The 25,605-nt window shown below is 46.1% G+C and overlaps 1 protein-coding gene across 2 annotated transcripts in view; it reads left to right on the forward strand.

The window, feature by feature from the left end:
- LOC144941991 (docking protein 6-like) overlaps positions 1-25,605 on the forward strand; it is a 51,087-nt gene that overhangs the window by 19,836 nt on the left and 5,646 nt on the right. Inside the window, exons 2-5 of one of the 2 annotated variants that reach the window (XM_078868579.1) lie at positions 13,096-13,203; positions 17,523-17,637; positions 18,224-18,343; positions 20,444-20,633. In XM_078868579.1, coding sequence (XP_078724705.1) covers positions 13,096-13,203; positions 17,523-17,637; positions 18,224-18,343; positions 20,444-20,633 — 533 coding nt within the window. The remainder of the gene's footprint in view (positions 1-13,095; positions 13,204-17,522; positions 17,638-18,223; positions 18,344-20,443; positions 20,634-25,605) is intronic. The other variant, XM_078868580.1, reaches the window with a different exon arrangement.

Raw genomic sequence — 25,605 nt, forward strand, 5'->3', positions numbered from 1 at the left:
ACTAATGATGATTCCAAACTTGATGTCTTGATTATAGGCTAGGTGCTTTGAACAGAGTGTATACAGGTTTCATGTTGCATTATTATTTCGATTTTTCTTTTTTAAAGCTGTCTAGGCCTATGTACAATTTTTTTAAGTATATGTCGACGCAATGAGGTGTGGAATTAAAGTGTTTAAGAGCGGGGGGAGGTGGGGGGTCGGGCAGAGGGTACAGCAAGTGGGTTGTTAGATAGAGTCGTCTCTGTGCTGACGAAGAGGAACGAGGGTGTTCGAGATGAGAGATGCACCGAGGAGAGAGACTCTGACACGAAGACGATGGAGGAGGAGGAGGAGACACGTGTGGAGGTTAACACAAGGCGATGAACACCAACGGAGACAATGCTGATACAGGACAGACACGGAGATAGACACAGAGACGATGAGAGATTGGGGCAAGGATACACAGAGGGAGACATAAATAAAGAGACAAGGAGTGAGTCACAGTGCATTGCATTCTGATAATAATTACAGCAATTAATTTATTTTCGGGTAAATGTTTTAAAGGTAGATCAGTATAGGATCCACGGCATGGGAAATGATATACTCTTGTTATCATATATTACCTAGAACATATATTTAAAAGGTCACCCACTGACGTTAAGTGTTTACAAATGTCTAACTCTGAAACGTGTAGTGTCCATTGTCATTTATTTTCTTTGACGTATTGTGCGTGTTTTTTGTTTGTTAACCAAGCACAGCAAAAACAACATGTACATTCCCAATGTAAAATAAATTCCGACGGTGCTATTATTGACGGGTGTTTGAGGGATTGCGGAGGCGATTAGGGGCCATCCATTTAGTACGTACGCAAAAATCTGTCAAAACTTGACCCCTATCCCCCCTCCCTGTACGCACGCGTACTTTTTACAACACCCCCCGAATTACCTACTATAATCACCCAGAAACAGAGGTCGCAAACGGGTTTTGATTCTTTACCCGTACCCGTACGCAGCCGCACCAGGGTCGCAAACGGGTACCCGTACCCGGCCGTACCCGTACCCTACCCGTACCCGGCCGGGTACGGGTAGGGTACGGGTATCGGGTACGTGATTGCGATCTCTGGGATGAAGCCATGTTGCATGCGCGGGTGGGTTGATTCTAGGAACTTGAATTGTGAGAAGAGACAAGACTCACGGTCTACCCGTACCCGTACCCGGCCGCACCAGGGTTGCAAACGGGTACCGGTACCCGTACCCGGCCGGGTACGGGTAGCCGGGTTTCGGGTACGGGTACGGGTATCGGGTATCGGGTACCCGGTTGCGACCTCTGCCTAGAAATGTCTGTCCGTCCCGCGCGTGGCGTCACTTCACATAAGGCCCACCCCCTCACGTGACGTCACTCCACATGGGCAACCCCCCTCATTAATAATCAGGAGCTGGACAATTTTTCTATTGAATATTTCAGATTTACTGCAATATTCACCCGTCCTTGGACGGGCAAAAAAATGCTCGTCCTATAGAACGGTCGATATTTAATCCACGCAGAAACGATCAAGGATTAATAATATTAACGTGTTTAAGCAAACAGACTATCTAACTGATTTGAAGGCCAATGTAGACAAATCATTATTATCGAGGCTTCACCCCGTTTCTTATGCGTACGTACATTGTCAGTTGACCCCCAATACGCAAGCGTACGCATTTGGGTTAACCCCCCTTCCCCCCTCCATGGGTACGTACCAAATGGATTGCCCCTTACCCTGTGCTGTCCGTCCACTGAGTGTTTGTTGTGGCTATTGGCGGGAAATGGGAAAGGCTCGATGTTTTGAGTATGGGATTGGCATAGCTCGTAAATCTGTCCACCCTCTTGACTCCACCTTTCCCCCTTCCCCATTGCTCTCAGTTCCCGTCTACAGAATAATGACTTCTCATTACATTAACTGCTTTTTGTATTTAGTTTGTTGTCCGTCCCCCGCACCTCCGATTAGCACGGATGGCTACGTACGGTGCAAAAGAAGTTAAGCGTCCAGTACATACATTCAGTTAGCTTCTGCTCACACGAAAAAACAACGATAGTTTAAACTGCGTCACCAACACGATAGATAGGCCCATTTTATGGATTTCCGATGCCCTGTGCGCTGGATAATAATTCACGTTTCGGTTGAACGGGTATAAGATAACCAAAAACCATGAAGTGGTGGCATGGTTTTTTGTTGTTGTTATACCCCAGTAAGGAATAACTTTCAAAATAAAAACATATCATAATTCTCGAAAAATGCAATGCATAGCTCGTGTTTTGAGTTCAGCCTAATTTGGAGAGAGCAAACATGCAGTGAGTGTCTTGCTGAACTTTGTACTGTAGTAAAGTGCTGAACATCTGAGCATTTAAGTATTCCAACTGTCAGCCATCAATAGACACAATATGGCTGGCTGGTGGTGAAGGTAGAGATGTCTCATTGGAACCGATTTGTTGTAAGTCGGCGTGGTGCAGTTGCTGGCAGAGTAAGCTGTGTAGTTCACCTGCAGTTACGTTGTTTTTAATCGCGCTGCCAAGGTTGGCCGTGGAAAGAACAGAATCAAAGGACATTTTTTTTTTGCATTAAATCCATTGCTGCTGCATGCGGAGGGACCCACACACACACAGAAACACGCCCGCAACTTCAGTGAAGTTTGACAAGATGCAGAAACTCTGACTTGAAAAGGATTTTTGAGAGACGGAAACTGGATCACGTCCCAGGGTGCAGTGGAGTGGGGGGGTAGGGAACCCCCTTGAGCATTCTGTCCCTTGGCCAAAACGCCCACTACCACCACCCCCCACTGCACACCACCTCTCCAAGCGCTCGCCCCCCCCCAGCTCTCCTACACGTTCCACCAAACGTGGAGCTGGCTGCACAATTACACACCAACGCTGTGCTCATAATTGTCTGGGTTTGTTTCTCGGCCACGCTCTCAGTCGGGAGCCCTCTGTAGCTGAGCGCACGAGAAGTGTTCATTCGGTGCCGTTTGATGAGCCGCCCCCTGCTGAGTTGACCCCACGGCAGCCTCGTGTCTATCTCCCCACACACCAGGCTTGCCACGGGACCTGGTGTGCTTGATATATGTTTCTGTGCGTGCGTGTAGTGTAGTGGTTTGGCGCGCTGCGCTACGAACCCGGCGACCCGAGTTTGAGTCCCCGCTCTCACGGCCAACACCGGTGACGATTATCTGCGCCGGTCGTGGGCCTCCCCTAGGTCGACTCGGCCTCAAGCGAGTACCTGGTGTGGTGTGTAAACATCGCCACTCGGGATACAAAGGCGGTCGGGCGTGGTGCTGGCCACCGATCGTGTGCCGTGTTGGCCTTCACAGGTGCTTGCTTACAGCACTTGCCCCAACAGTCTTGTAAGGCTATACGGGAGGGGTTGTCTTTTGTCTTTATCTATACACAAGGTTAACTCGGACCAAAATGTATATGTTAGCAGCAATGACGGTGTGGTTACTAACCACTCCACTTGCCCTTGTGCTTGCCTTAATACGTATAAAAAATAACTCAACACACGAGTAAAAAATAAAAACTATAAACTACTGAAACTTTTTTTATTTTACCAGGTAAGGCCCACTGAGCTATGTAGCTCTTTTTCAGAAGCGATCTGGCCACATTATAGCTCAACGTAGTGGCTTATCACGTGAACATTTATAGCAGCCAAATACTCTAAATGCGTGTTGATTCTAAATACCGAAGGAAAGGAGAGAAATCCATTTGACCTCGATGTGAACATGCAAACTCTAAATATACAGCAGGCGTCAGGGTCGGGATGGAATCCACGACCTCCTGCATACCAGGCGAGGGTGTTAACATCTCCCCAACGCCGGCACCCAATAACACTGTCTTGAAAGTAAAAATATCTAATGGTTTTGGGCAGTGGCCCTCTTTCATAGCACGCCAAGAAGCAGAGGTGGGACAAAGTCATTGTTATGCAAGTCCAAGTCGAGTCGCAAGTCATCAAATTCATGACTCGAGTCTGACTCGAGTCCAAGTCACATGACTCGAGTCCACATCTCAGAGGTGGGACAAAGTCATTGTTATGCAAGTCCAAGTCGAGTCGCAAGTCATCAAATTCATGACTCGAGTCTGACTCGAGTCCAAGTCACATGACTCGAGTCCACACCTCTGCCAAGAAGGGTCAATGCCCAAATCGTGACTTATTATACAACGTTGACCTCTTGGCAGTGTCATTGATGCACGTTTGAGATTTTTCTTTACCGCTTTTGCACCACTGCCAACGCAACAATTACAAAATAATGTGTTTAACATGGATACCTCGCTTGATGAATGCACTCGTCCCAAAAGTCTATAAAGTTAAATGAGGGATTGCTGTTATTTTACTCTACGTTAAGTGTCTGTCTACAGTATTGTATCCCTACTGTTGGTTAATGTTTGTAGTTTACTCAAATGTGTATGTGAGTTACTGTGGATTTTTACGTCTTATGAGACCCTGACATCCCTGTAAAGGAACAGTGGAGCATCGGTTAACTCACTGTGCTATGACTCCCGACAACCCGAATTCGATTCCCGGCCATGGCTGACATCGGTGGCGAGTGATCATTGGACCGATCCTGTGCCCCCAATTGTGGGCGCCACCCCCCCCACCCCCCCGTGAAATAATAATCAAACAACCCCCAAGGCCTACACGAGCGTGGATTGACAAACCTCTGTAAAGTAAAATAAAGAGCAACCAATCCATGGCAGCTCTTGTATTCACTTGGCAGAGGCCTCCCTATAGGTTGACTCAGCCTAAACTGAGCTCTTCAGGACAAGTGTTTGTCTAAACAGGCATTCAGGAGATAGGAGATTCCCGCTCATGCAATCTACTGGCACCAGTACACCCCCCCCCCCCCCCAACTAATGTGATACACCGGGCTTGGTGGGCATGGGGTGCTCGCTAACTGCACTCACTCAAGTGTGGCAGGGCTTGCGTGAGCCATGACGTTGTGGTGGTTCGCGCATTGAACTCTGAACTCGGCATCCTGAGTTTGATTCCAGGCCGCGGCTAACATCAGCGGTGATTGTTTTAACCCGCTCTGGGCCTCGCCTCGGTCGACTTGGCCTTAAATGAGGAACTGCTATGGTGTGTAACCATCAGCACCGGGAAGACAAAGGCGGCCGGGCGTGGTGCTGGCCACCCACCCACCCCCTTGTGCGCCGTGCAGGCCTTCATAGGTGCTCGTAAACATGTCTTGCTCCAACAGGCCTTGTAAGCTGCAAGAGGGATCTTTATCTTTCTGTGTTTTGTGTATGTTTGGGGTACAAGGTTGTAAACGGGATGATCTCCACCCAGAATTCCAGCCTAAATAAACAGCTACCGTTTATCCCTACGGCCCAGAGGTCGGCCTTTCTCCTTCTCCCTCCCCCTCCCCAATCGCCTTCCATGGTCTCCCATCTCCCTGGACTCCTCGGGGGGGGGGGAGTCTGTAGCCGAAGGGCTGTAATAAGACAACATTTCTTGCACATTCCACTTTGGAACTCGGGTGCCACTGTAAAGGAGACATCTTTAACCAAAACCGCTCCGTCGCAGGTCGCGTCCCATCAGTGCGGCGCAGCATGCACCACCGTTGCAGGAGTTGGGTGATATGGTTTTAGTCTTTCCACCATTGGTGGCACCAAGAGGGTTTTCATTTTTACTCGTTTTTTTCATTTTCTTGGCGATTTTATTTCACGTGCAATTCAGGGCGATTCTTTCGTCTCGTTTTTATTTTGAGCCTTCTTCCCGATTTCTACCTTGTCGTTCCACTCGTGTACGCGGTTCGGTGTGTGACTTTTTTTTTATTTTAAAGATAACAATTGTATGAATAATTAATGTTTCGGCAATGCGTTTAGTTGTACTCGTTGCGTGACCTGTACATTACAAGAGAATGCTGATGTTTCCTTGTTTTTCATTCTCAAGACAAGGAAACCCAAACCCGGCAACACGAGTACGATTCCCGCTCACGGCCTACACTGGTGACGATTATCCGAACCGGTCCTGGGCCTCCCCTAGGTCGACTCAGCCTCAAATTAGTTCCTGGTGTGGTGTGTAAACATCGCCACTGAGGAGACAAAGGCCAATCGGGCGTGGTTTCTAGTTTCATTTATTAGGTATAGATAGCCCTGTGAGCCATGCGGCTCTTGAGTCGGGTGCAACCACAGCAAAGTAAATATGAACAGAGAACATTTTAAAGCGACGACGCGCAACAGAAACATCCTGGATAAACCAGCAATAAAACACCGTATTACAACGCTGTATGCAAAAATCCCAGTGTGATGCAAGTCAGACAACAACCATAAGACAATTCAGATTCAAGCTATCAGGCCAACTCCGCACTTCCGCAAGAAACATGGCTTAACCATTTGTTTTCGAAATCACCAAAATAAAGCTATAAAATACAATGTAACAACAGTAATCATAATCATGGTGCTGGCCGTTCACCCCCCCCCCCCCCCTGTGTGCCACACGAGCCATCATAGGTGCTACTCGCTAACAGCACTTGCCCCAGAAAGTCTGGTCAGGCTATACAGGGCATCTTTGTCTTTTGATGGACGTCGTCTGATTTGTTCTCTTGGTCTGTCAGCAGGACGAGCGTGGCATCATCAGCACGCACAGCCCTGATTCCCACCAGCACGCCCCGGGCTGCTGATTGGCTGCAGGATTGTTATTGCGTGGAATTGGGTCCCCACCCATTCCACTCAAAGCAGAACGGGGCCGAGAAATGCTTCATGGTTTAGGTGGAACCGCTCTTGTGGGGAATTCCAGATAACGATGGAATTTCTCAACAATATTAAAATAAATAAACCTCTGTGTATCAAGCCATGAGAGTTTATTTGTGGCAATTATGTTTAAAAATAATAATTCTCTCTAGCCAGAGATCCAAGGGAAATTCTGGAATTAGAATCCATGAAAGCGTACATTCAGGTTGGGACAATCTGGTAATTGAATACCATAATTGAGGGAATTTTTTTTTTTATAATTTGGCCATGGCATTTGCAGACAAAAATCTGCTTTGCAAAACAACGTAACGGAGGATCTCTGACATCCACACACAATAAACAGACTGTCCACCATTTCCGTGATGTTCCTGAAGCGTGTTACTGGAGACATGAAAGTAGTTTTTGGAATTTGTGAACTATGAACCCAGTTGTAAGAACAAAAGGGTAAGGGTTGGACTCGGCCTGAAGCGCCATGATTATCACTGCTATATATATATACACTTCTCCGGTACTATATAAAGCATTAATTAAAGCAATGGCATAGGTGACTGGTATGATGTTCAGAGAATCGTTAATGAGATTTAATGACATAACTGCTGCTCTGTACTCTCATAATTATATCTATTTGCTATGAAGGGCCATTTTCCCAAAACATCACGAATTTTACATTTATTATTAATGATTGTGTTGAGTGTTGTTATGTGTCTGTGCACCACTGCCAGTGTGATATCGCCAAATAATCTGTTTAATAATTACGATTAATGTTAACCTTTATCATCAACATACACACAACTGCTCTATACGCATTTTAAATTTACATGAAAGGAGAGGTCTGAATGAGAAAAACACAAAGTACAAATGTCATTGTTGCTGATGTACAGTGTTCAATGCTCACGCTTTGGTACATTTGTGTCTTGCATTTGAATGCACGGCCGAGTGCAGGAACATTGCTGGGCGATCCATTCAGAATTAAACAAATGAATCGACTGACAACTTAAACAATGTATTTGTATTCGTAACAATGATGAATTCACCTCGACGAAACGAAACTCTGAAATAACAATAACTCCCCTTGAGCTCGAGGCGTACGCTTGCATTTCTCCGGTAAACAGTGGAGAAATTGATTCCAACGATTGCTGCTGCCTCTGTGTGCCATGCCTTCTTTGTGGGACCATGTTTAATCTGCGGGCATGCTTTACACGATTAACCCAGCCAGGATTTGCAGATGAAGGCATTTGGGGACACGGCGGCGGCAGTGGGAAAGCGAGGGTTGAGTGCATGGGAATTTTGTCATGGGACGGGATGTGGATTGAAGAGGCACGTGAGAGAAAGAGACAGACAGAGGCTGGGATGGATGCACTTGGCTGTAATGTGGGGAGTGGTGTAGTCTGGCATCTTTGCAGTGGTAGTGATTGGTACAAGCAAACTAAAGCAAAAAACAAGCGTTGGGGCACACAAGAAGCTCAAGGGGCTTCAGATTCACGTAAATACATATGGATTGACCAAGTATTGCCTCAAATTCACATCCTAATAAACATAAAACGTCAATGAGCCATAATATAGAATTCATTTACCTCTAGTTTCTGCGTCTCTCTTCTCTCATCACACTACACCGCTGTCTCTTGCCTACGTCGCTCTCATTTCTCTATCTATCCATACCTCTTCTGGCTCACTCTGAGTTCATAGATTCTAAGGGAGGGCCCTCAAAAATGTTTCTTTAGGGCTCCATCCCACGAGCCAGCACCACCACTGCTCACGTGGTCCTGGTGGCATCTCTGTGAAGCTGTGGCCTTGGACTGTGCCAGAAAAACAAATAGGTGACGGACGATGGGCTTGAGCAAACGCGAAAACCAATGTGTATGCACACATGACGGATAGGCACACGCGGGTTTATGCTCTACTCTTTCATGCAGGGACGCAGCCACACTTCAGCAGTTACTCGTGTCCTACGAGCGAATGGTTCCCAGACGTAATTGGTTAGATTACAGACAACGTCCCGAAATTCGACCAACCTTTTTGTCACGGATAAGAGGAGTACCACTCCACTATGATCGTGCAATGTACGCAACGACTAGCGATTGGCTCGGTACTGAGCCGACTTTTCACGCGCAACTTTGTGCTTAGAAGGTCTGTCTTCATAATGATCAGCGTATATGTTGCCTTGTTGAAGACAGAGAAAAACATGGTCACAATATTCGTGGGGGTTTAAAAAAAACATTATGGGTGTGTCGTAGCCATATCAAAATATGTGAGGGGGTGTCTTGGCTGCCCCAAACACCACAGTGGCTGTGCCCAGGCAAAACGCAAATGAAAGGTCACACACACATGTAGATTTCTTCTAGATTTGAAGCTTTCGTGACTGCAAGGATTCATATTCTTAGGTTTTTTCGGTAAAGTCACGTAGGTAAAAAAAAAATAAATTAATAAAAGTAAAATAAAATAAAAATCACGACGTTTCGGAGGCAACGTCGTGATTTTTATTTTATTTTACTTTTATTAATTTAAATTTTTTTTACCTACGTGACTTTACCGAAAAAACCTAAGAATATGTAGATTTCTCTTTGTCCGGTCACTTACCACTGTGGTAAAGTTTTGTGTGGCCTGCATGGCGCACCATGCTTTCCACTTCAAGTAAAAATGCTAGGATACTTGCTGGCACGAGGTGTCGAATTGCATTTTGAGATGATTTGTGAATTTAGAAAAAAAAAGATGTTTATTATGATGAGAGGTGTTAAAGAACCGGTCAAAATCTGCTTTTGTAAACTGGAATACCATAATGAGCTACCATTATAGGAAATGGCCCTTCTCGCATAAGAATATAGGGAATAGAGCCAGCACGTGTATATATATATCTATCTGCACATTTGTATTTTACAGTGAGTTTGTGCTTGAGCACCAACTGAAACTCCACGTCTGCCTGTACCAGGCATTACAGCCAAACACGGGCTCATAACAGATAACAGCTTGGATGTGTCACCGACGCGGCCGGAGTGTGCGTTTGCACTCTGGACACTGGAGTTGCAGTCCTGTGTCGCCCTCTAAACCCAGAAACCGCAGCGCTTGCATACTGGCAGGACGGTGGGAAAGGAAGAAATGTACCAAAATAATCTATTTTAATGAGTTGCCTCTTGTGATTAGAATGCATAACGAGCAGCGACCTGGCTCCCGGTTGACTTGCCCTGAAATTAATTGAGCACGTGGCTAGGGGTTTGCACAACACGGGGATTCGGACAGGGTTGAGGGGGTTGCGGGAGGAAAGGGGACCGCATTGAGAAATATTTACTACAGTTCTACGACCCCCCCCCCCCCGCCAATCGTGCGTGAGATTTACTAATATATCTGTAAAATACCCATAATACCTCAATGAGACGATGATTAATCCATGCATGACATTGGAAGAATGACCTGGGGCGCTTGTCTGTCAGCAGGGGATGGTGATGGGCGCGTATCATCCCGAGTGAGTAATTCTCGGTGTAATTTAAAAAAAATTGGCAATTTGGACCCTGACGCCGGCACACAATCGCCTTTGCCGTAGCAAATGACGTCAGGGGGGACCTTCATGTCCACAGTGTAGCAGATGGTGCATAGGGGCACTTGTGTTTATTACGGCCGCAGTAGTAATCAGGGTGGCCGCTGAATTCGAACCGTGAACCTCTACAACAACAATCAGCAAGGCTGTGCCACTGCCTGACCACAGGCACAAGCACAACTGTGTTGGGTGGTGCAGTGACAAGGGGTTGTTTTTTTATTCGGTTGCAATTGTGAACAATAGCCGTATCAGACGTTAGCACATCTAATCGGCATGGTCATTGGTTCACTGCAGCTCAAAGAATTAGTCCTACAAGGCGTGTGGTGAAGTTATGAGATGTTCCATGTGCTTGGCATGTTCTGGCAACTGGGGGGGGGGGGGCAAGGGCGTGTCTTGGCAGGATTTATCCACTCCACTATCGATCCTGCAACTTGAGTTCAACCCCGAGCCACGGCAAACTTCATTGATCTAAACCGGGTGCAGCTTCCTTTCATCAACCTGCACTGACCGTAAAATTATTTGGTTTCATGTACAAAACACATTATATACAACTGTGCATATACATGTAATGCACGCCTGAATTGCACTTTTGTAAGTAAAGTACATTTAATCAGAGCTTAATTTTCTCACTTAAGATTTTCCGCATGACTGGTAGACTGTATGCATGTTGAACTTCTTTTGCACCGTACATAGCCAGCCGTGCTAATCGGAGGTGGCATGTGACTAGTAGCCCAAGCCTAGCGAGCGGTATACTGGATGTGGTGTGCTGGGTTCAGAAATATCTTCCGCGTCACTCACCTTGACAGACTCTGCACAATTGAAGCATTGTCATTAATATTTACAGCCCTTTGATGGACAAAGGTCTTCCCATGAAATAATGGTTATGGGAATCGTTTAACCATACTTCACCATGCAGGTAAACTTGGATATATGAAAGAAAATGTGCAGCTGTCACTCTCCACTGACGGTAGCAATGGCAAGGAATTAAACATAGGTTGCCAGGTTCATAGCCCAGTTTGCTAAACACTCTGCCACCTCTGCACCTCATTTATGTAAAGTCATATATACACGTGCTTGCATGTATACACATGCAAGCATATATATGGTTATATGTGGGTGGATTGAGTTTATGGAAACCATTTAGGAACGTGTGGATATTTTCATTTGGATGGGGGCAGCTGGTATGCTAAGGCACAATAATCTGGCAGGACATCGCTTTATATTAATGGAACTAAAAAGTGCGAGATTGTGACCGACTGCTCCAGTGAACGCCATCTGTACGTGCCGAAAGCTGTCGCCCACTAGCCACACAGGTTTGAGTGATTTGTCTCAACTTGACCTGCTGGCATTAACTCATTAAGGCATCGGTAATTATCGCGTCACTGCTAATGCCTTGAGCCCTTCACCCAGCCTTGGCCAATTCACAGCTTTGGATTTTTAAAACAATAATCAATTATTCCAATCCCCTGGGATTTCCTGCTGAGACTTTTTTTATTCGCATAATGCAGGAGCGTGGAGAATTGTGGCTCCGCTTCGGGCTCCGTTTGCTTTAATCCTAATAAAATTAGGCCGGGACACACTGTGTCATGTGTGGTGTAATTGTTTGCACAGTGCACTATGAACCTGGTGAGCTGTGTTCAGTTCCCGCTCAGGGCAAATATCATTTGCAAATATCTGGTGCTTTGCCTTCCCTATGTCGTTGTGCGGTGTGTAACAAACATCAAGCACTGGGGAGACAAATGCAGCCTGGCATGGTTTGGTCACCTCTCCTTGCAGCCTTGACGCCCTTCAAAGCTGCTCACTAACAGCAGCTTCCCCAAAAGTGTTTTTCTTGTAGGCTACATGGAGGAGCTTTGTCTTTGTGTGCGAGTGGTGAGCTTGGTGGAGGGATCTAACGCGATCTAAACCCAAAAATCGTTGATTAGGAAGGGTTGTTAGTTGGGTTTGATCACTGCAATGCTCACTGACCAGCAAGCATTCAAGTCATGGTCATGGACAACACCTGTCGCATATGCTACACGAACCTGGCCTGGTATTGACCCAGGTTAGCTCAATAGAACATCATTACCCAGTGCAGTGTGGTCAAGTTTAGCACTTGGGAGCGACGAGTTGGCATGCATGGCCACATGCATACCACAACCGAGTAGCTTTCGGCTAAAAAGCACGTGACCTAAGAGCCTACGAGACTAAGCAATGGAGCGCGTGTGTAGTCATTGTATTTGCTGGTGTGCAAAGAAATTGAGGCTGGAAAACCCGGATGTATAAGTTGAAGCACGCAACACGACAAATGAACAGCTCTTGTAGATAAACACCTATGCTGTGTGTCCTGGATGGTCTGACGTGAATCTGAAGCTTTGTTCGTCAAAAAATACTTTTAAATCCATCACGGCCATGCTCTAGTCATATGAAATGTTACTTTAATTATATGTAACGTAACGTCACTGACGGTCGCGATGGCCAGGAATCGTACTCAGGTTGCCAGGCTCATAGCCCAGTCAATAAGCTGCTCAAAGCTCGATAACCCTCAGACTCATGCCAGACTGCCTGGGGCTCGAAGCTGAGGAGTGTATATGCAAGGGAAAGAGCTGCTGCTTAGGTGTTTGTGGTTGTGTTTGTGTTGTTTTAGCCGTCACATTTCTTTTCAGTGGAGTAGAACGTCGCACATCATGCCGATCAACACATGGTACAATCCAGAAACGCATCTGCGTGCTAAGAGAAGAGAAATTGAGATTTTGTAAAGATTTTGTTGTTTGTTTCTTAAGTCCATGCCGAGTGCCTCATTCACCGCCTCTTGGACGAGCTGTGGCATGAATGGCTGCGTACGGCCATCTTGTATAGCGAGTCCGCTGTTGCTCTTCCCTACGCAGGTGTACCGCCGATGCTGGCTGGTGTTCAGGAAGGCGTCGGGCAAGGGGCCCCGGAGGCTGGAGAAGTACGGTGATGAGCGTGGGGCCTACTCGTACACCGCACACAAGGCAAGGCGCGCACCTGATGCACAACAACAGCAGCAACAGCAGCAACAGCTGCCAAAATGGCGGTGATGTCACCGCAGCGCTCATGCCAGGCTTGGTGCGCTTTGAGGCCACGTGATGTGTCGAAGGCTCGCTGACAAGTGGTCATGGGACGGATCCAGGTGTTATGCGTTGATTAACTGAGTGCTATCTACTGCGCCAACTTGATGCACACGTGTCACACTCGCTCACGTGTGTGATGCTGGCACAGGGCAGCACAACACGGAAGTGTGAGCCGGCAACACATATTTGGCCGCTGTTCGTAAATCTCTTTCCATTTTCAAAGCCTACTCCTAACAGTAACCTCAAGACGTGGCATTTCATTGAAATTGATTTACAATTTAACTTACAGCCTTAATCACAACAAGCATAGCTTTTTCCTATCACGTGTAAATATAGCCCTTATTCGAATACTAACCAAAATCTTGCTTTTGCTCTCACCCGAACAAGCAAAGTCCTTCATATACAGCCCAGGGTTCGGCAACCTGCAGCTCCAGAGCCGCATGCGGCTCTTTAAGTAGCACCATCTCGTATTCGCGTGCTTTGCAGCTCTTGAAGTTATCGAGCTTTTTACCGAATTCGGAAAAAAAAATGCCTCTTGTTATTTGGGTTGCCGACCCCTGCCTAAGCCCCGAGAGGTCTGCCCCTTGCCGTGACTCCCGTAAGCTTGGCCCTTTTCCTAAATTACCCCAAGCCTTAACAGCCCTACTACTAACCCTAGCGCTAAGTTAAATCGTAACAAACTTAGCCTTTACTCCAACCCTAACTCCTTCGCATAGCTCGAATGCCAAGCCTAAACCCTTAACCCGTGAATTTCCCTCACGGGTGCCGCAAAGGCAGTAGCAGTCGGGGTCTTCCACGCAGAACTCGTCGGCGTGCGTGCCAAAATCCCGCCGTGTGCCACTCAAGCCGTGGGGAGCCACAGTCCAGGTGTATTGGGTCATCGCTCGCGCCAAGGACCCGATAATGACAAAAATGAGCCCTCAATCGACTCAACAATACAAGCAATTTGCAGCGTAGGATCAATGGACGTGACTTATACAAAAAATATATATTGCGGGAATAATAAAAAAACAAATATCTGGAATAAAAATGGTCTGCTTTGGCACGCTTGATAATGAATGAATCATCATTATTATCACCCATTTGGTACACGATACAGCATGGAATACTATAAAAGTATGTGTTTTAAATAAGACTGGGGGAATGTGTCATATGTTACACACAATCATTCATCAATCCTTCCCTGACAGCAGCTCATTGAGAGGCCCAAAATGAATCTGGATATAATAACTCGTATATCACGACGGTCAATAGCAGCGATGTGACATGTTAAAATAATTCTCTGTTGAGGCCAACGATGGAGTGGCGGGAGGACGTCCCCACTGCACACGGGAGATGAAACCGGCTGACGTGTGAGAAGCTACCGCGATTGTTGCATCTCGGAAATCGTCGACGGTGGTGACGGCTTGGGAAGGCTTTCATGCAGCAAGTGCGCAGACCGTGGCTGCTTCTGCCGCGCGCACGATGATGAATAACAGTAATGGGTTTGATTGTTCTCTTAAAAAGAGTGTAATAATCATATGCGAGCTTGCGTAACCGATAACGTTATCGGCGGTGCACAGACGCAGCTGTTAACGAAGCAATGACTCAAACCCAGCGGAGAGCACGATCGTGACTCCTCCTTAACGAGTCCATGCCGTAACAATGTTAGCTGCACGAGAGGAAATTATTTGAATCGACAGAGAGAAAAGTATGACGCGGGGAAAGACAGAGGATGGAGGAGAAAGGGGAAGAATGAGTTTGTGGGCTCACTCTGGGGTACTGTACGTTTGTCATGCATGTACATTTTTTTTAATGCAACAGCCAATGCTTCTATGGTTGGATGGTCCGGAAAAGGAGACTTGATGCTTCGTGAGGCTCTCTCTCTACGGGCCACGTCCTTTCTTAAATAAGTCGGCAATCGTTTTCTTCCTTCCAATGCGCTGTCTCTGACATCGCTCAAGAACGCTGGATTTGATGATCCTGGGCGCATCCAATTGTTCAAATTGCTTATGCGATTACCGTAATTCTTTTTCGATTTAAAGCTTTCGTGACTGCAGGGATTCATCTTCTTGGTTCTTTCGGTAAAATCACGTAGAAGGGAAATAATAAAATAATAAAAATAAAACATAATAAAATAATAATAATTCTGTTGTCTTCTCCGGCGGCTTGTATCTTAAAAACATTTCCCAGTCAATAAGTCGGCGAGGCGACATAGGCGAATGCAACAGAACCCCACGAAGTTCTAATGCAGTGAGATCGAAGAGCGTGTCATGCTACGGCAGGGAGAATTGGAGAGACATTAGCACTCTAGAAGAAGCCAAAGAGAGAAGAGGCGGGGGAGGGTGAGAGGAAGGGTTAGAGCAAGAGAGATGTTTAAAAAGGGGATGCAGAATAGGCAACAAGAAAAACATAATCAAGGGGACACGGAGAGAGATGTTAATGGGCAGAGAGAGAGCGAGAGAGAGAGGATGTGTTTTAATGAATCGGTACGGAGGCGCTGTCGCTATCGCCACGGTAATTATGGGTAGGAGGCGAGCGCACGTGCACTCGGAGTAATTGCCCACGACGTCGGACGGCGGTGTAAAAATATCCATCACTGCCTTGGAGACGGTGGGGAGAACGGAGGCACACAAACACACACACACAGGTGCAGCAACGCGAGACGGAGGGGGTAAGGAAAACAACAAGGAAAACGTTTTTCAAAGCCACGGCGCAATTTATTCCTTTCCAGTCTTAGTGCAATTGACGCTCCGGCTCAATTTTAAATTAGTCGAACATGAATTAAGCTTGTCATTCAGATACGCATGTATGCGCTTTTATTGACGGACGTGCTGTGTTTTACTGGAGGAAAAAAATATATATTTACACGTTTACATGATTAAACGCACGTTTATTGTGTAATGAAAAGAGCTGCACTCTAATTATGACCGTTGCAAGGCGTTAATGAATAATTTTACGATATGACGCGTAGGAATATATACGGTGGTGCAAAGCTGAAACGGAAGATCTATATTGAGCTTGTGTTGTTTGCCAGTGAGGAGTGGTATTTTTGAATGTGTTGTTTGTTGCTTGTTAACCTGAGCATTGCAATGAGGCATCTTAATCGTGGGCTTCAGTATTGTGGTCGATTGGTTTTTGCCTTTCAGTAGTATTCTTGTTGTGTGTTTCGTCCTTCACCTCGGGGTATTGTAGTCATTGATAAATTACATAAACAGGTGAAGGTTTGTTTTACAGCCCAAAAAATAAGATCTTGGTCCATCAGTCTATCGGCCCTCTGGACCAACATTGATTTCCAGCGCAGAGATTATTTAATATTTCAAACTCTGGACCTGTTTCAACCTTTTGCGCTTCACCTTGATGTGTGTACAGTATGTATTTAGAACTTTTTTCGCACCGTACGTAGCCAACCGTGCTAATCGGAGGTGCGGGGGATGGACGACCAACTAAAACACAAAAAGCTTGTCTTAAGAAATGAGTTTTCTTTCTAATATGATGCTTGACATCATATTTGCAATAACCTTTGCTGCATTGCACATTCGTTAAGCTCCGGGTGGTGTGGAGGTTTTTTCTGTATTGTGAGAGCATTCAATTCTGGTTGTTGCTGCAGTGTTGCATGGTCATTCACACCTAGATGGGCTTGCTGTTGAGGTGTCGTATCATCATTCACATCTCGATGGTGTAACTGTGCGGGTGTTTTATAAAGAGCGCACATCTATAACGGAGGTTTATTTTTTTGGATTAGATCGCGTAAATATAAATGTGTCGCTAAAACCGCCACTACCCTAATGCAGCCAATTAGTAAGGTTTGTCACGTGAACAAAACATGCCAGTCGGTTAGTAGTTCAACACACCGGTGTGTTGGAGAGTATACCCACAACATGTAACAATTCGAGTTGTGGGTTTAATCTCCAACGCACCGGTGTGCTGAACTAGTAACTGATTGGCACGTTTTTTATTTACGTGAGAAGCCTCACTAATTGGCTGTGTCGGAAGATGGCGGGTTTAGCGACACATTTTTGAAATTTACACGATCTAACCCAAAAACACCTCCGTTGTGGATGACATTGGTCGCGAAAGCCTACTACTACTACGTGTTACAAACAATGCACACCTGGGCGGCGCGGCCGTTGCTAACCGCGCACGAGCAATTAACCTCGCGGGTCCATGTGGGCCCCGTCGCGATTTCCTGTGCGGCCCCGTTCACCCTCCGCCCGCTGTCGCCTGTCCGCGGAGCGCAGGCGACGGACCTGAGCGGCGCGTGCGCCGTGCTGCGTCTCCCACGGGACGCGCGGCGGCACGGCGTGGCCATCACCCTGCACGACGGCTCCACGCGCTCCTTCGCCTGCGAGTCCGGTAAGCTCCGCCGGAGACTGCCGCAAGCGCCGGGGCCCGCGCCTGTCGGTCGCGCGGTTTCCCCGTCGGCACGCAAGGGGACGCGCGCGGAAAGTACGATGCGTTCAAAAGCGTCGGCGGTTGCCGAAGAACTGAACTGTGCTCCTCTTACATCATGGGACCTCCTTTGCCAGTATCAAAATATACTAATAGGGTTTTCCCCCTTTTTTTCTGGCAACAAAAACTGACACCTTTTGCAAGGAATCATGCTTACATTAACCACAATACTTGCAGTCAAATGCAAACAAAAAACAATACTCTGATAATTTATGCATTGTCTTTGAAACTGATTGGTCCACACCAGAGACAGCTTTCTTTAGAGCCTAGTCTCATATGATGTTCGACCATATGAGACTAGGCTCTAAAGAAAGCTGTCTCTGGAATCAGCACCCCAAAATTACCTTAAAACCGTTGGAATACCTTATGCCAGAAAAAGTGTGTTGACCAGTGCTATCAACAGCTGTAGTGGCATCAATGCCATTGGCCGTGATGACCTTTTGACCTTGACTGTGTCGTGTTGAACGTGTGTGTGTGTGTGTGTATGCAGAGCTGGAGGCAGAGGAGTGGTGCAAGCTTCTGTCACTTGAGTGTCTGGGCAGCCGAGCTAACGGCATCAGTCAGGGAGAGCCAGATCTTCTGGCGGCAGGGGCACAGCGAGAGCAAAATGGTTTGCCCCATCACTTCCGTCTCTGATCGCACATCTTTCTCAACTCAAAAAGACCTCCGCACGACTCAATAAACTCTCATTTAATTTATTTTTCTCACTTGAATTCCTCATTTGCTGAGTTTTTCAATACCTTAGCCTCCTTGAGTCTGACCTTCACTGCAACATATTCAATTGTATAAATAATGAGACTCTCTTGGGTTTTTTTTCCTATCATGACAAAAGGCTCTTTTAGCTCCATTTTGGGCAGAGATAATAGCGCAACCTTGTTTAGGAAATTCAATCCCCCATCGATTCAATGACGAAAGTTATTACGATGGACATCCTCCTTACCTCTTATTATGCTGGCATCTTAATCGATCACTTTCCTCGTGTCTCCTATTTGCTTCGGATGGCGCTGGCTCAAATAATAAGACACAAATTAAATACAAAATATCTTAATTCGACAAATGCCACAATTGGATGTTTTTGTTCGTCTGTCCTGCAAGGCATTAACTCGGATGATGCACAAATTCGCGTCAAAGAAATGGTTTCCAGAACCGCGTGTGTCGCGCATGAAAATGCGTTTGGATGTGCATCAGCGTACCCACGTGCCCGTGTGTGTGAAGCTGTTTCTGTGGGCTCGTGACAATAAATTAGACTAAAAATGCTTGATTTTTTTTATTGAATCGCAACCCCAAATCACGACAATTCATTGACTCTCTGCGGAGGCAAATGGAGGTCTGTGAATTGTTAACATGCCAAGGGAAACTGAATAACTTGTGCATTGACGTGAATGTAACAGTGAGTATGTGGGGAACGGTGGCGCAGCGGTTAGCGCGCTGCGCTACAAACCCGGCGACCCGAGTTGTGACGATTATCTGAATCGCTCCTGGGCCTCCTCGACTCGGCCTCAAATTAGTACCTGGTGCTATGTGTAAACATCACCACTGGGGAGACAAAGGCGTTCGGGAGTGGTGCTGGCCACCCGCCCGCTCGTGTGCTGTTCTGGCCTTCATAGGTGCTCACTAACAGCACATTCTGCAAAGGTCTTTTGAGGCTATACGGCGGATCTTAGTTTGTTGTGGGCTTGTCCTTGTCCATGTGTGCGTTCGTGCATACGCGCTCTCAAAACATCACATCGGGTGCATCTGCAGAGTTTGCAAGGGTGGTGTCCTTGCAAGGGTACATCACTGTGCATTTGTCTCGGCATTCAACCATGCATATACACATCCCCTGGCTGGGCGTTCATGTGTCGATCCTTTGTTGTGTGCCTTTACACTCGTACGTAATACGTGCGCATGTAATAATAAATCTCTCGGTTGTTTTTGTACTTCAGGGTGTGTACGCACCTTTGACCGTCAACCTTTGTAATATTTCTTTAAGTCACACCTTCTCTTATACTGCCCCCACAGTCTGGAGCAACCTTCCCATCCCTTATCATCCTTTTTTGGGAAACTCCCACCAATTAAAACCTATGCAAAATCCACAGCTCTTCGCGTTTATATGATCATAATTCCGTGCAGCCACCATACAGTTAACTCGCCTACGTGATTAAATTATATATTTCTTATCTCGCTCGCACAGTGTCTCAGGGGTAGCGTTATATATTGAAACTTTTTAAATTGTCCTGTGATACATTACATTACAGAGTACGGATGCGTGAGGGCAATGCACAATTTATTTTTCGCGGTATTTTTGTTAAAACATTCCCTGTTTGTTTGTCACTCTATTTCACGAGGGGGTCATCGTAGGGGGGGTTCAACTAATAACCCATTGAGTATCTCAAAGGGCTATGTAAATCCCCGTTGCATTGTAGAGAGACCCATCGACTCGCACAGACACCACTGTTGTAGTCCAAGCTCCAGATCTTTTTTCCCCCACATCTCTGATTTGCACGGTTGACTACGTACTGTGCGAGAGCAGTTCAGCACTCATGCATCTTCCTTTTTTCCCCCCCTGCCTATGACTCTCTGCCTTTTTTATAATCATCATATTCCAAGCCAGACATTCCATTATTGCACAGGGGGTCAGCTGCAGGGTCAGACCTGCGCACCTCCCGAATGCGAGCGCACGCATGGACGCTCTAAGAATCGACACCGTGTTGTTGCGTTGCCCTGGCAGAGCGCTTCGCTGTGTACCTGCTACCGTGCCCGGGCCTGGAGCTGTTCGGGGCCTGCTCACTGCAGGTGACGCCCGAGAACATCCACCTGTGGGACACGCGGGACCCCCGCCTGCGCCTACTCACCTGGCCCCTCGTCTCCCTGCGCCGCTACGGCCGCGACGCCACACGCTTCACCTTCGAGGCCGGACGGTAACCACCACAGCATTGGCGGAGGCTCACTCGGTCCCACCGTATAATATGTGCGCACGCGCGCGTGTGTGTGTGTAATTAAACGGTGTGTGATAACTCAGGCAGCAGTGATGTCCTGTGGGCATTGAGGTCGCCATACTATGGCTTCCCAAGGAAATAGAGCAAGTGGATTAATTCCTCTCCGTTGCCATCTGTATGATGAAAACATCTGAATATATATGAGGACTGCAGAGCTTGGGCAATTATTGGCTCACCACCTTGTTGCCTTGCCGCTCGTCTGTGGCTTCTCATGCCTCTGAGTCTTTCGCGGTCTCCCAGAGCGAGCGAGTGCTGCGCTGCATGTTACAAGTACAACTTTATTATTTTAGGCTGAGTTCAGGCTGTGCTAAGTTCACATACCAAATGCCAGTGGGATGCATGGCCTAGAAGGAACCCAGGTCATTGAAATAAATGTGATACATGAACCACTACATCTCCATTCACAAACACACACATCAAGACAAAGATCTCCTCTATAGCCACCATAGGCTGATGGGTACTTATGAAGGCTGACTTGGCACACGAGGGGGCAGTATGGTGAGCACCTCGCCTGGCCGCCTTTGTCTCCCAAGTGCTGATGTTTTTACAAATTGCACCACCTTCTCATTTATGGCTGAGTCAATGTAGGGGAGAACCAGGACCAGTTCAGATATTTGCCACGGCCATTAACCATGGCCGAGAATTGAACCCAGGTCACCGGGTTCGTAGTACAGCACGCTAACCACTATGCTATACCGCTCTCCAGCACAAAAGCACACACCCACACAAGCATAATTCATAACCAACGTGCATATATACCACTTTTACGCGCCCACGCAGATGTCATTGATTTAGCAAACATTGTCAGTCCCTGCATGACATTCCCTCGGGCGGCAAACAGCACTTGCACCTCCCTACGGGAGCACGTGTCCCAAATAATCACTCGCGCTCTTCACGCACGGCACATCATTGCCTCTCGCTTTCATTTTTTTTCCCCTCAGCTTTTCTCTTTCTCGCTGTCTATTCCTGTCCCCTGGAGCGCCCGTGCACACGATGGCCAATGACAGCACCCTGCAGTGAATGCACATACACACACTCCCTTTAGGGCAAAACCACACTGGCACAATCAATTATAGGTCACAGCTGTTGGGGTAGATGTGTATGTATGTGTATTTAAGCGTGTAGTATGCATGAGTACATGCGAGCGCGCGCGTGTGTCTTTATGCTGATTGATGTGTAAACATCTACTATTGTGTGTGTAAATCTTGCACGCTTATATATGTCGAAATCCGCACTCGCCCTGCGGTCGACTGGCCCAGACGAGGAGAGCCCAGCAGTACAGAAAGCAGACAATAGAGCAAATGCGGGTAACTATTAAAATGTAGCTATGATGTTGGCAATAGCATTTTGTAAATGGTGAATTTTAATAGGGGTCAAGGAATGAAATCTGCCCCTCCCTCTGTCGATTCAATGAATTGTTATGATTCGGCGCCACATTAACATTCAAGATTAGTTTTTTTTTTTACATTGTGGTGAATGTAGCTTCCACTAATGGTTAAAGGCATCGGTGAACCCATTACATACAATATGAATCAACAAGATCGATTCTTACACACGTTCAAAATTAAAATTAATCGACACAGTGCATCGTTGTACCTCCATGAATTTTAAATTGAAACTTTACAAAAGTGCGTTTACGGTTTTAATCTACTCGCTGTGCCATGAGCTTCAGAAGCACGGTCATTCACAGCGACAAAACAATGTAACGACAACTGAAAAGTGCACCAAGGAGGAAGGAGCAATGCATGCTTGGAAGCTCATTGAGAGACAAAGGAAGGAACATGTATCTGGAGAACATAAGCACGTTAATGACATCAAAGTGTTTAGAAAATGAGCTAGCTTGGTGCAAGACACATTGCTAAAGGGTTCGATAATGGCAGATGGTCAAGAATAATGACCAAGTGGATTCCGAGGAAGGGGACGTATCCGGGAGGATGCAGCGATTAAATCGGCTCGTGTGCAGGAATGATGCGGATTATTACATCGCAGAATCGCGAGAGATGGTGGTGGTGTTCAGTCAGCAGTGGATTGACCATAGCTGATGATAATGCATTGCATATTCTTAGGTTTTTTCGGTAAAGTCACGTAGGTAAAAAATTAAAATTAATAAAAGTAAAATAAAAATAAAACAAAAACCACGACGTTTCGGAGGCAACACAAGCTTCCGTCTTCAGGTGGAACCGTCACAGCACGATAGCTGTATCAAGTGAGAGAAATTCCAAGAACACAGTATTTGTATATATACTGGTTGAGGGTGGGAGGAGCCAAGGTAGGCCCTGAATATTATTTTTTTCTCGAGATGCATTGCATCTTTCAGTGATATACTTTTTTAGTAGTTACAGAATATTTACAATGGTTACAGCATGGACACACAGGCTACGTTTCACTTTCCATCAGTTCCGGGCAAGGCTCCTATAAATTGCGTTTAACTACAAGCTAACGACAATGCATAAATTGATCTTCTGACTCATTTACTTCAGCGGGACAGGGTAGAACGATCGTACGTGCATAATGTGTTTGAGGCGACATGCAGTGTGAACACAAGTGGTGGCGACTGAACCGAGTGCGTTTAGCCATGTGTGTAATGTTTTCACACGACGAAAATGCCAAAGTTATTTCCTGCGCTAAGGTTCATCGAGGCATTGGTGCTCATCTGCTGTTTACAGCACCGAGCCGGTGGTCGAAATTCCTCATTACTATGACAGGGATGAGCCTCTCCGTAAGACAACCACCGTTGACTTCTCCACAAAGTTGTGTTAATTTTTATCGAACTCACAAAGAACTTGATAATTGTTTTTTTACCCTTTTATCTGGCAACAAAACTGACAGCTTTTTTACGAGGAGTCATGTTTGCATAGACCACAATACCTGCAGTCATAATGCAAAAAAAAAACACAACTCTGATCATGTATGCACTGTCCTTGAAGTTGATTGGTCCACACCCGAGACAGCTTTCCTTAGAGCCTAGTCTCACATGGGTTGGACCATATGACGCCAAAAGGCGCACAACTCAAAGACAATGCACTATCAGAGTATGAGAGCTCGGGGTAAGCATTTACACCATTGGTACCTCATTTGCCAGTAAAAAATATGATAATTGTTTTTTTACCCTTTTATCTGGCAACAAAACGGTCACCTTTTTTATGATGAGTCTCGGGTGTGGACCAATCAACTTCAAGGACAGTGCATACATTATCAGAGTTATGTTTTTTTTTGCATTATGACTGCAGGTATTGTGGTCTCTGAAAACATGACTCCTCGTAAAAAAGGTGTCAGTTTTGTTGCCAGATAAAAGGGTAAAAAAACAATTATCATATTTTTTACTGGCAAATGAGGTAGCAATGGTCACAAACAACTTGTGAAAGACCCAGCGCAGAAGATCCCTGGTTTCGATCCTGCACGAGGCTCATGGTCCACCCTAAATAAGATCCACTGCACACACCAATGGCAGATGCGGATACCTGATGCACAAATGGTAAATAATAAAAAAAAACTCTCCAGTGTGCGACTGTGGTCATCCAGAACAAGACCGTGCAACGTGTAACGACGCAATGCAGAAATAGGGAGACATCAGAGCGATACACTCCTCTCCTCCTGACGCGGTTATCTGGCTTGAGCACCCGAGTGTGAAATTGTATTTGTTGCTCTGCATCTACATCAGCCGTACAAAAGAAGAAGATTGTCTCGACCCCGGAGATGATGGGCTTAGTCAACCCCCAACCAGAATTTGAACTCTCTCAACATTTTGATTGCAAGCCGTTTGCCCTACCACTGAGCCACCCGTTGCGCTGCCTAGGCAGTATCCGTTATGCATGCTTGTTAAGATTGTACCAATGCTATTTGTTTACTAATCACTACCGCACTCCAACGAATTGAGCGTTGGCATCAGCAGTGCAGGAGTAAAAGATGGCCAAGCATGTGTTTTTGTTCCACCGCCTCTTTTGTGTGTTCGCAAGTAGCACACAACCACAAGCTTGCATCGCGTTGTTGTCTCTGCTTAATTCATATCCATATGTAAGATAATGAAAGGACAATCAACAATCTAGCCAGGATAAGTGGGAAGCCGTTGTTTTGCCTGTCATATAGAGCGAGTTCATAAAAGTATTATTCATTCAATTATTATAATCAGACAACAGTTTCTTACATGTCAACCAATACGGTTTACCCAATTACAGGGAAATTGAGTAAAAATATTTGTCTATTTGTTTGTGTTTCTCCCTTGTGATGGGACTTTGTAGGATGAACGTTGGGATTTATAAGGGCACGGGGCGACCAATAAGGTCTGAATTGGTCTGCAATAGGGTAGGGCACTGATAAGGGGTTGACAGGTATGCAGTTTGAACGGTGAAATTGAAAATTAGGCATCATCCAGTTTTCTTTGTATGCTTTCGTTTTTAAAGTTTTATCTTTTTCTTCCAAACTGAAAAGCTCGAGGGATTAAAAAAATAATACAGAACAGACGTTTGGTAAAATCACACCTGGGATGTTGGTGAACACCTGCAACCAATCCCATTATCGGCAACTGGAGGTCAAGAGGGATGAAACTCTGTAGATAAAATCTTCATCCATCCAAGCGTGTGTGTGTGTGTGTAGTGTTATCGACCTAGCTCAATCTGCTGTCTAATTGTACCTCTTTATCAATGGATGATCCCTTCATGGACTCGAAATACATCACCCAATCAATGGCACATTACATAATTGTAAGCGCTTAAAAAAAACGAAGTCAATACCACATCGAAAGTACCGTAATTTTATCAATCTGCGATTATTTCGAGCTAGGGCGTTTTTTGGGCAGGTTCGGCAAGAGTTTCCGGCTTAACTCCCTCGCTGGTTACTCGCGGTGTAAACCCGTACGTGGAGGTATATACGTACGTACGTACGTTGAACTTCTTTG

This window comes from Lampetra fluviatilis, chromosome 26 (genome assembly GCF_964198595.1).
Source record: "Lampetra fluviatilis chromosome 26, kcLamFluv1.1, whole genome shotgun sequence".
In the NCBI taxonomy this organism is placed as follows: Eukaryota; Metazoa; Chordata; class Hyperoartia; order Petromyzontiformes; family Petromyzontidae; genus Lampetra; species Lampetra fluviatilis.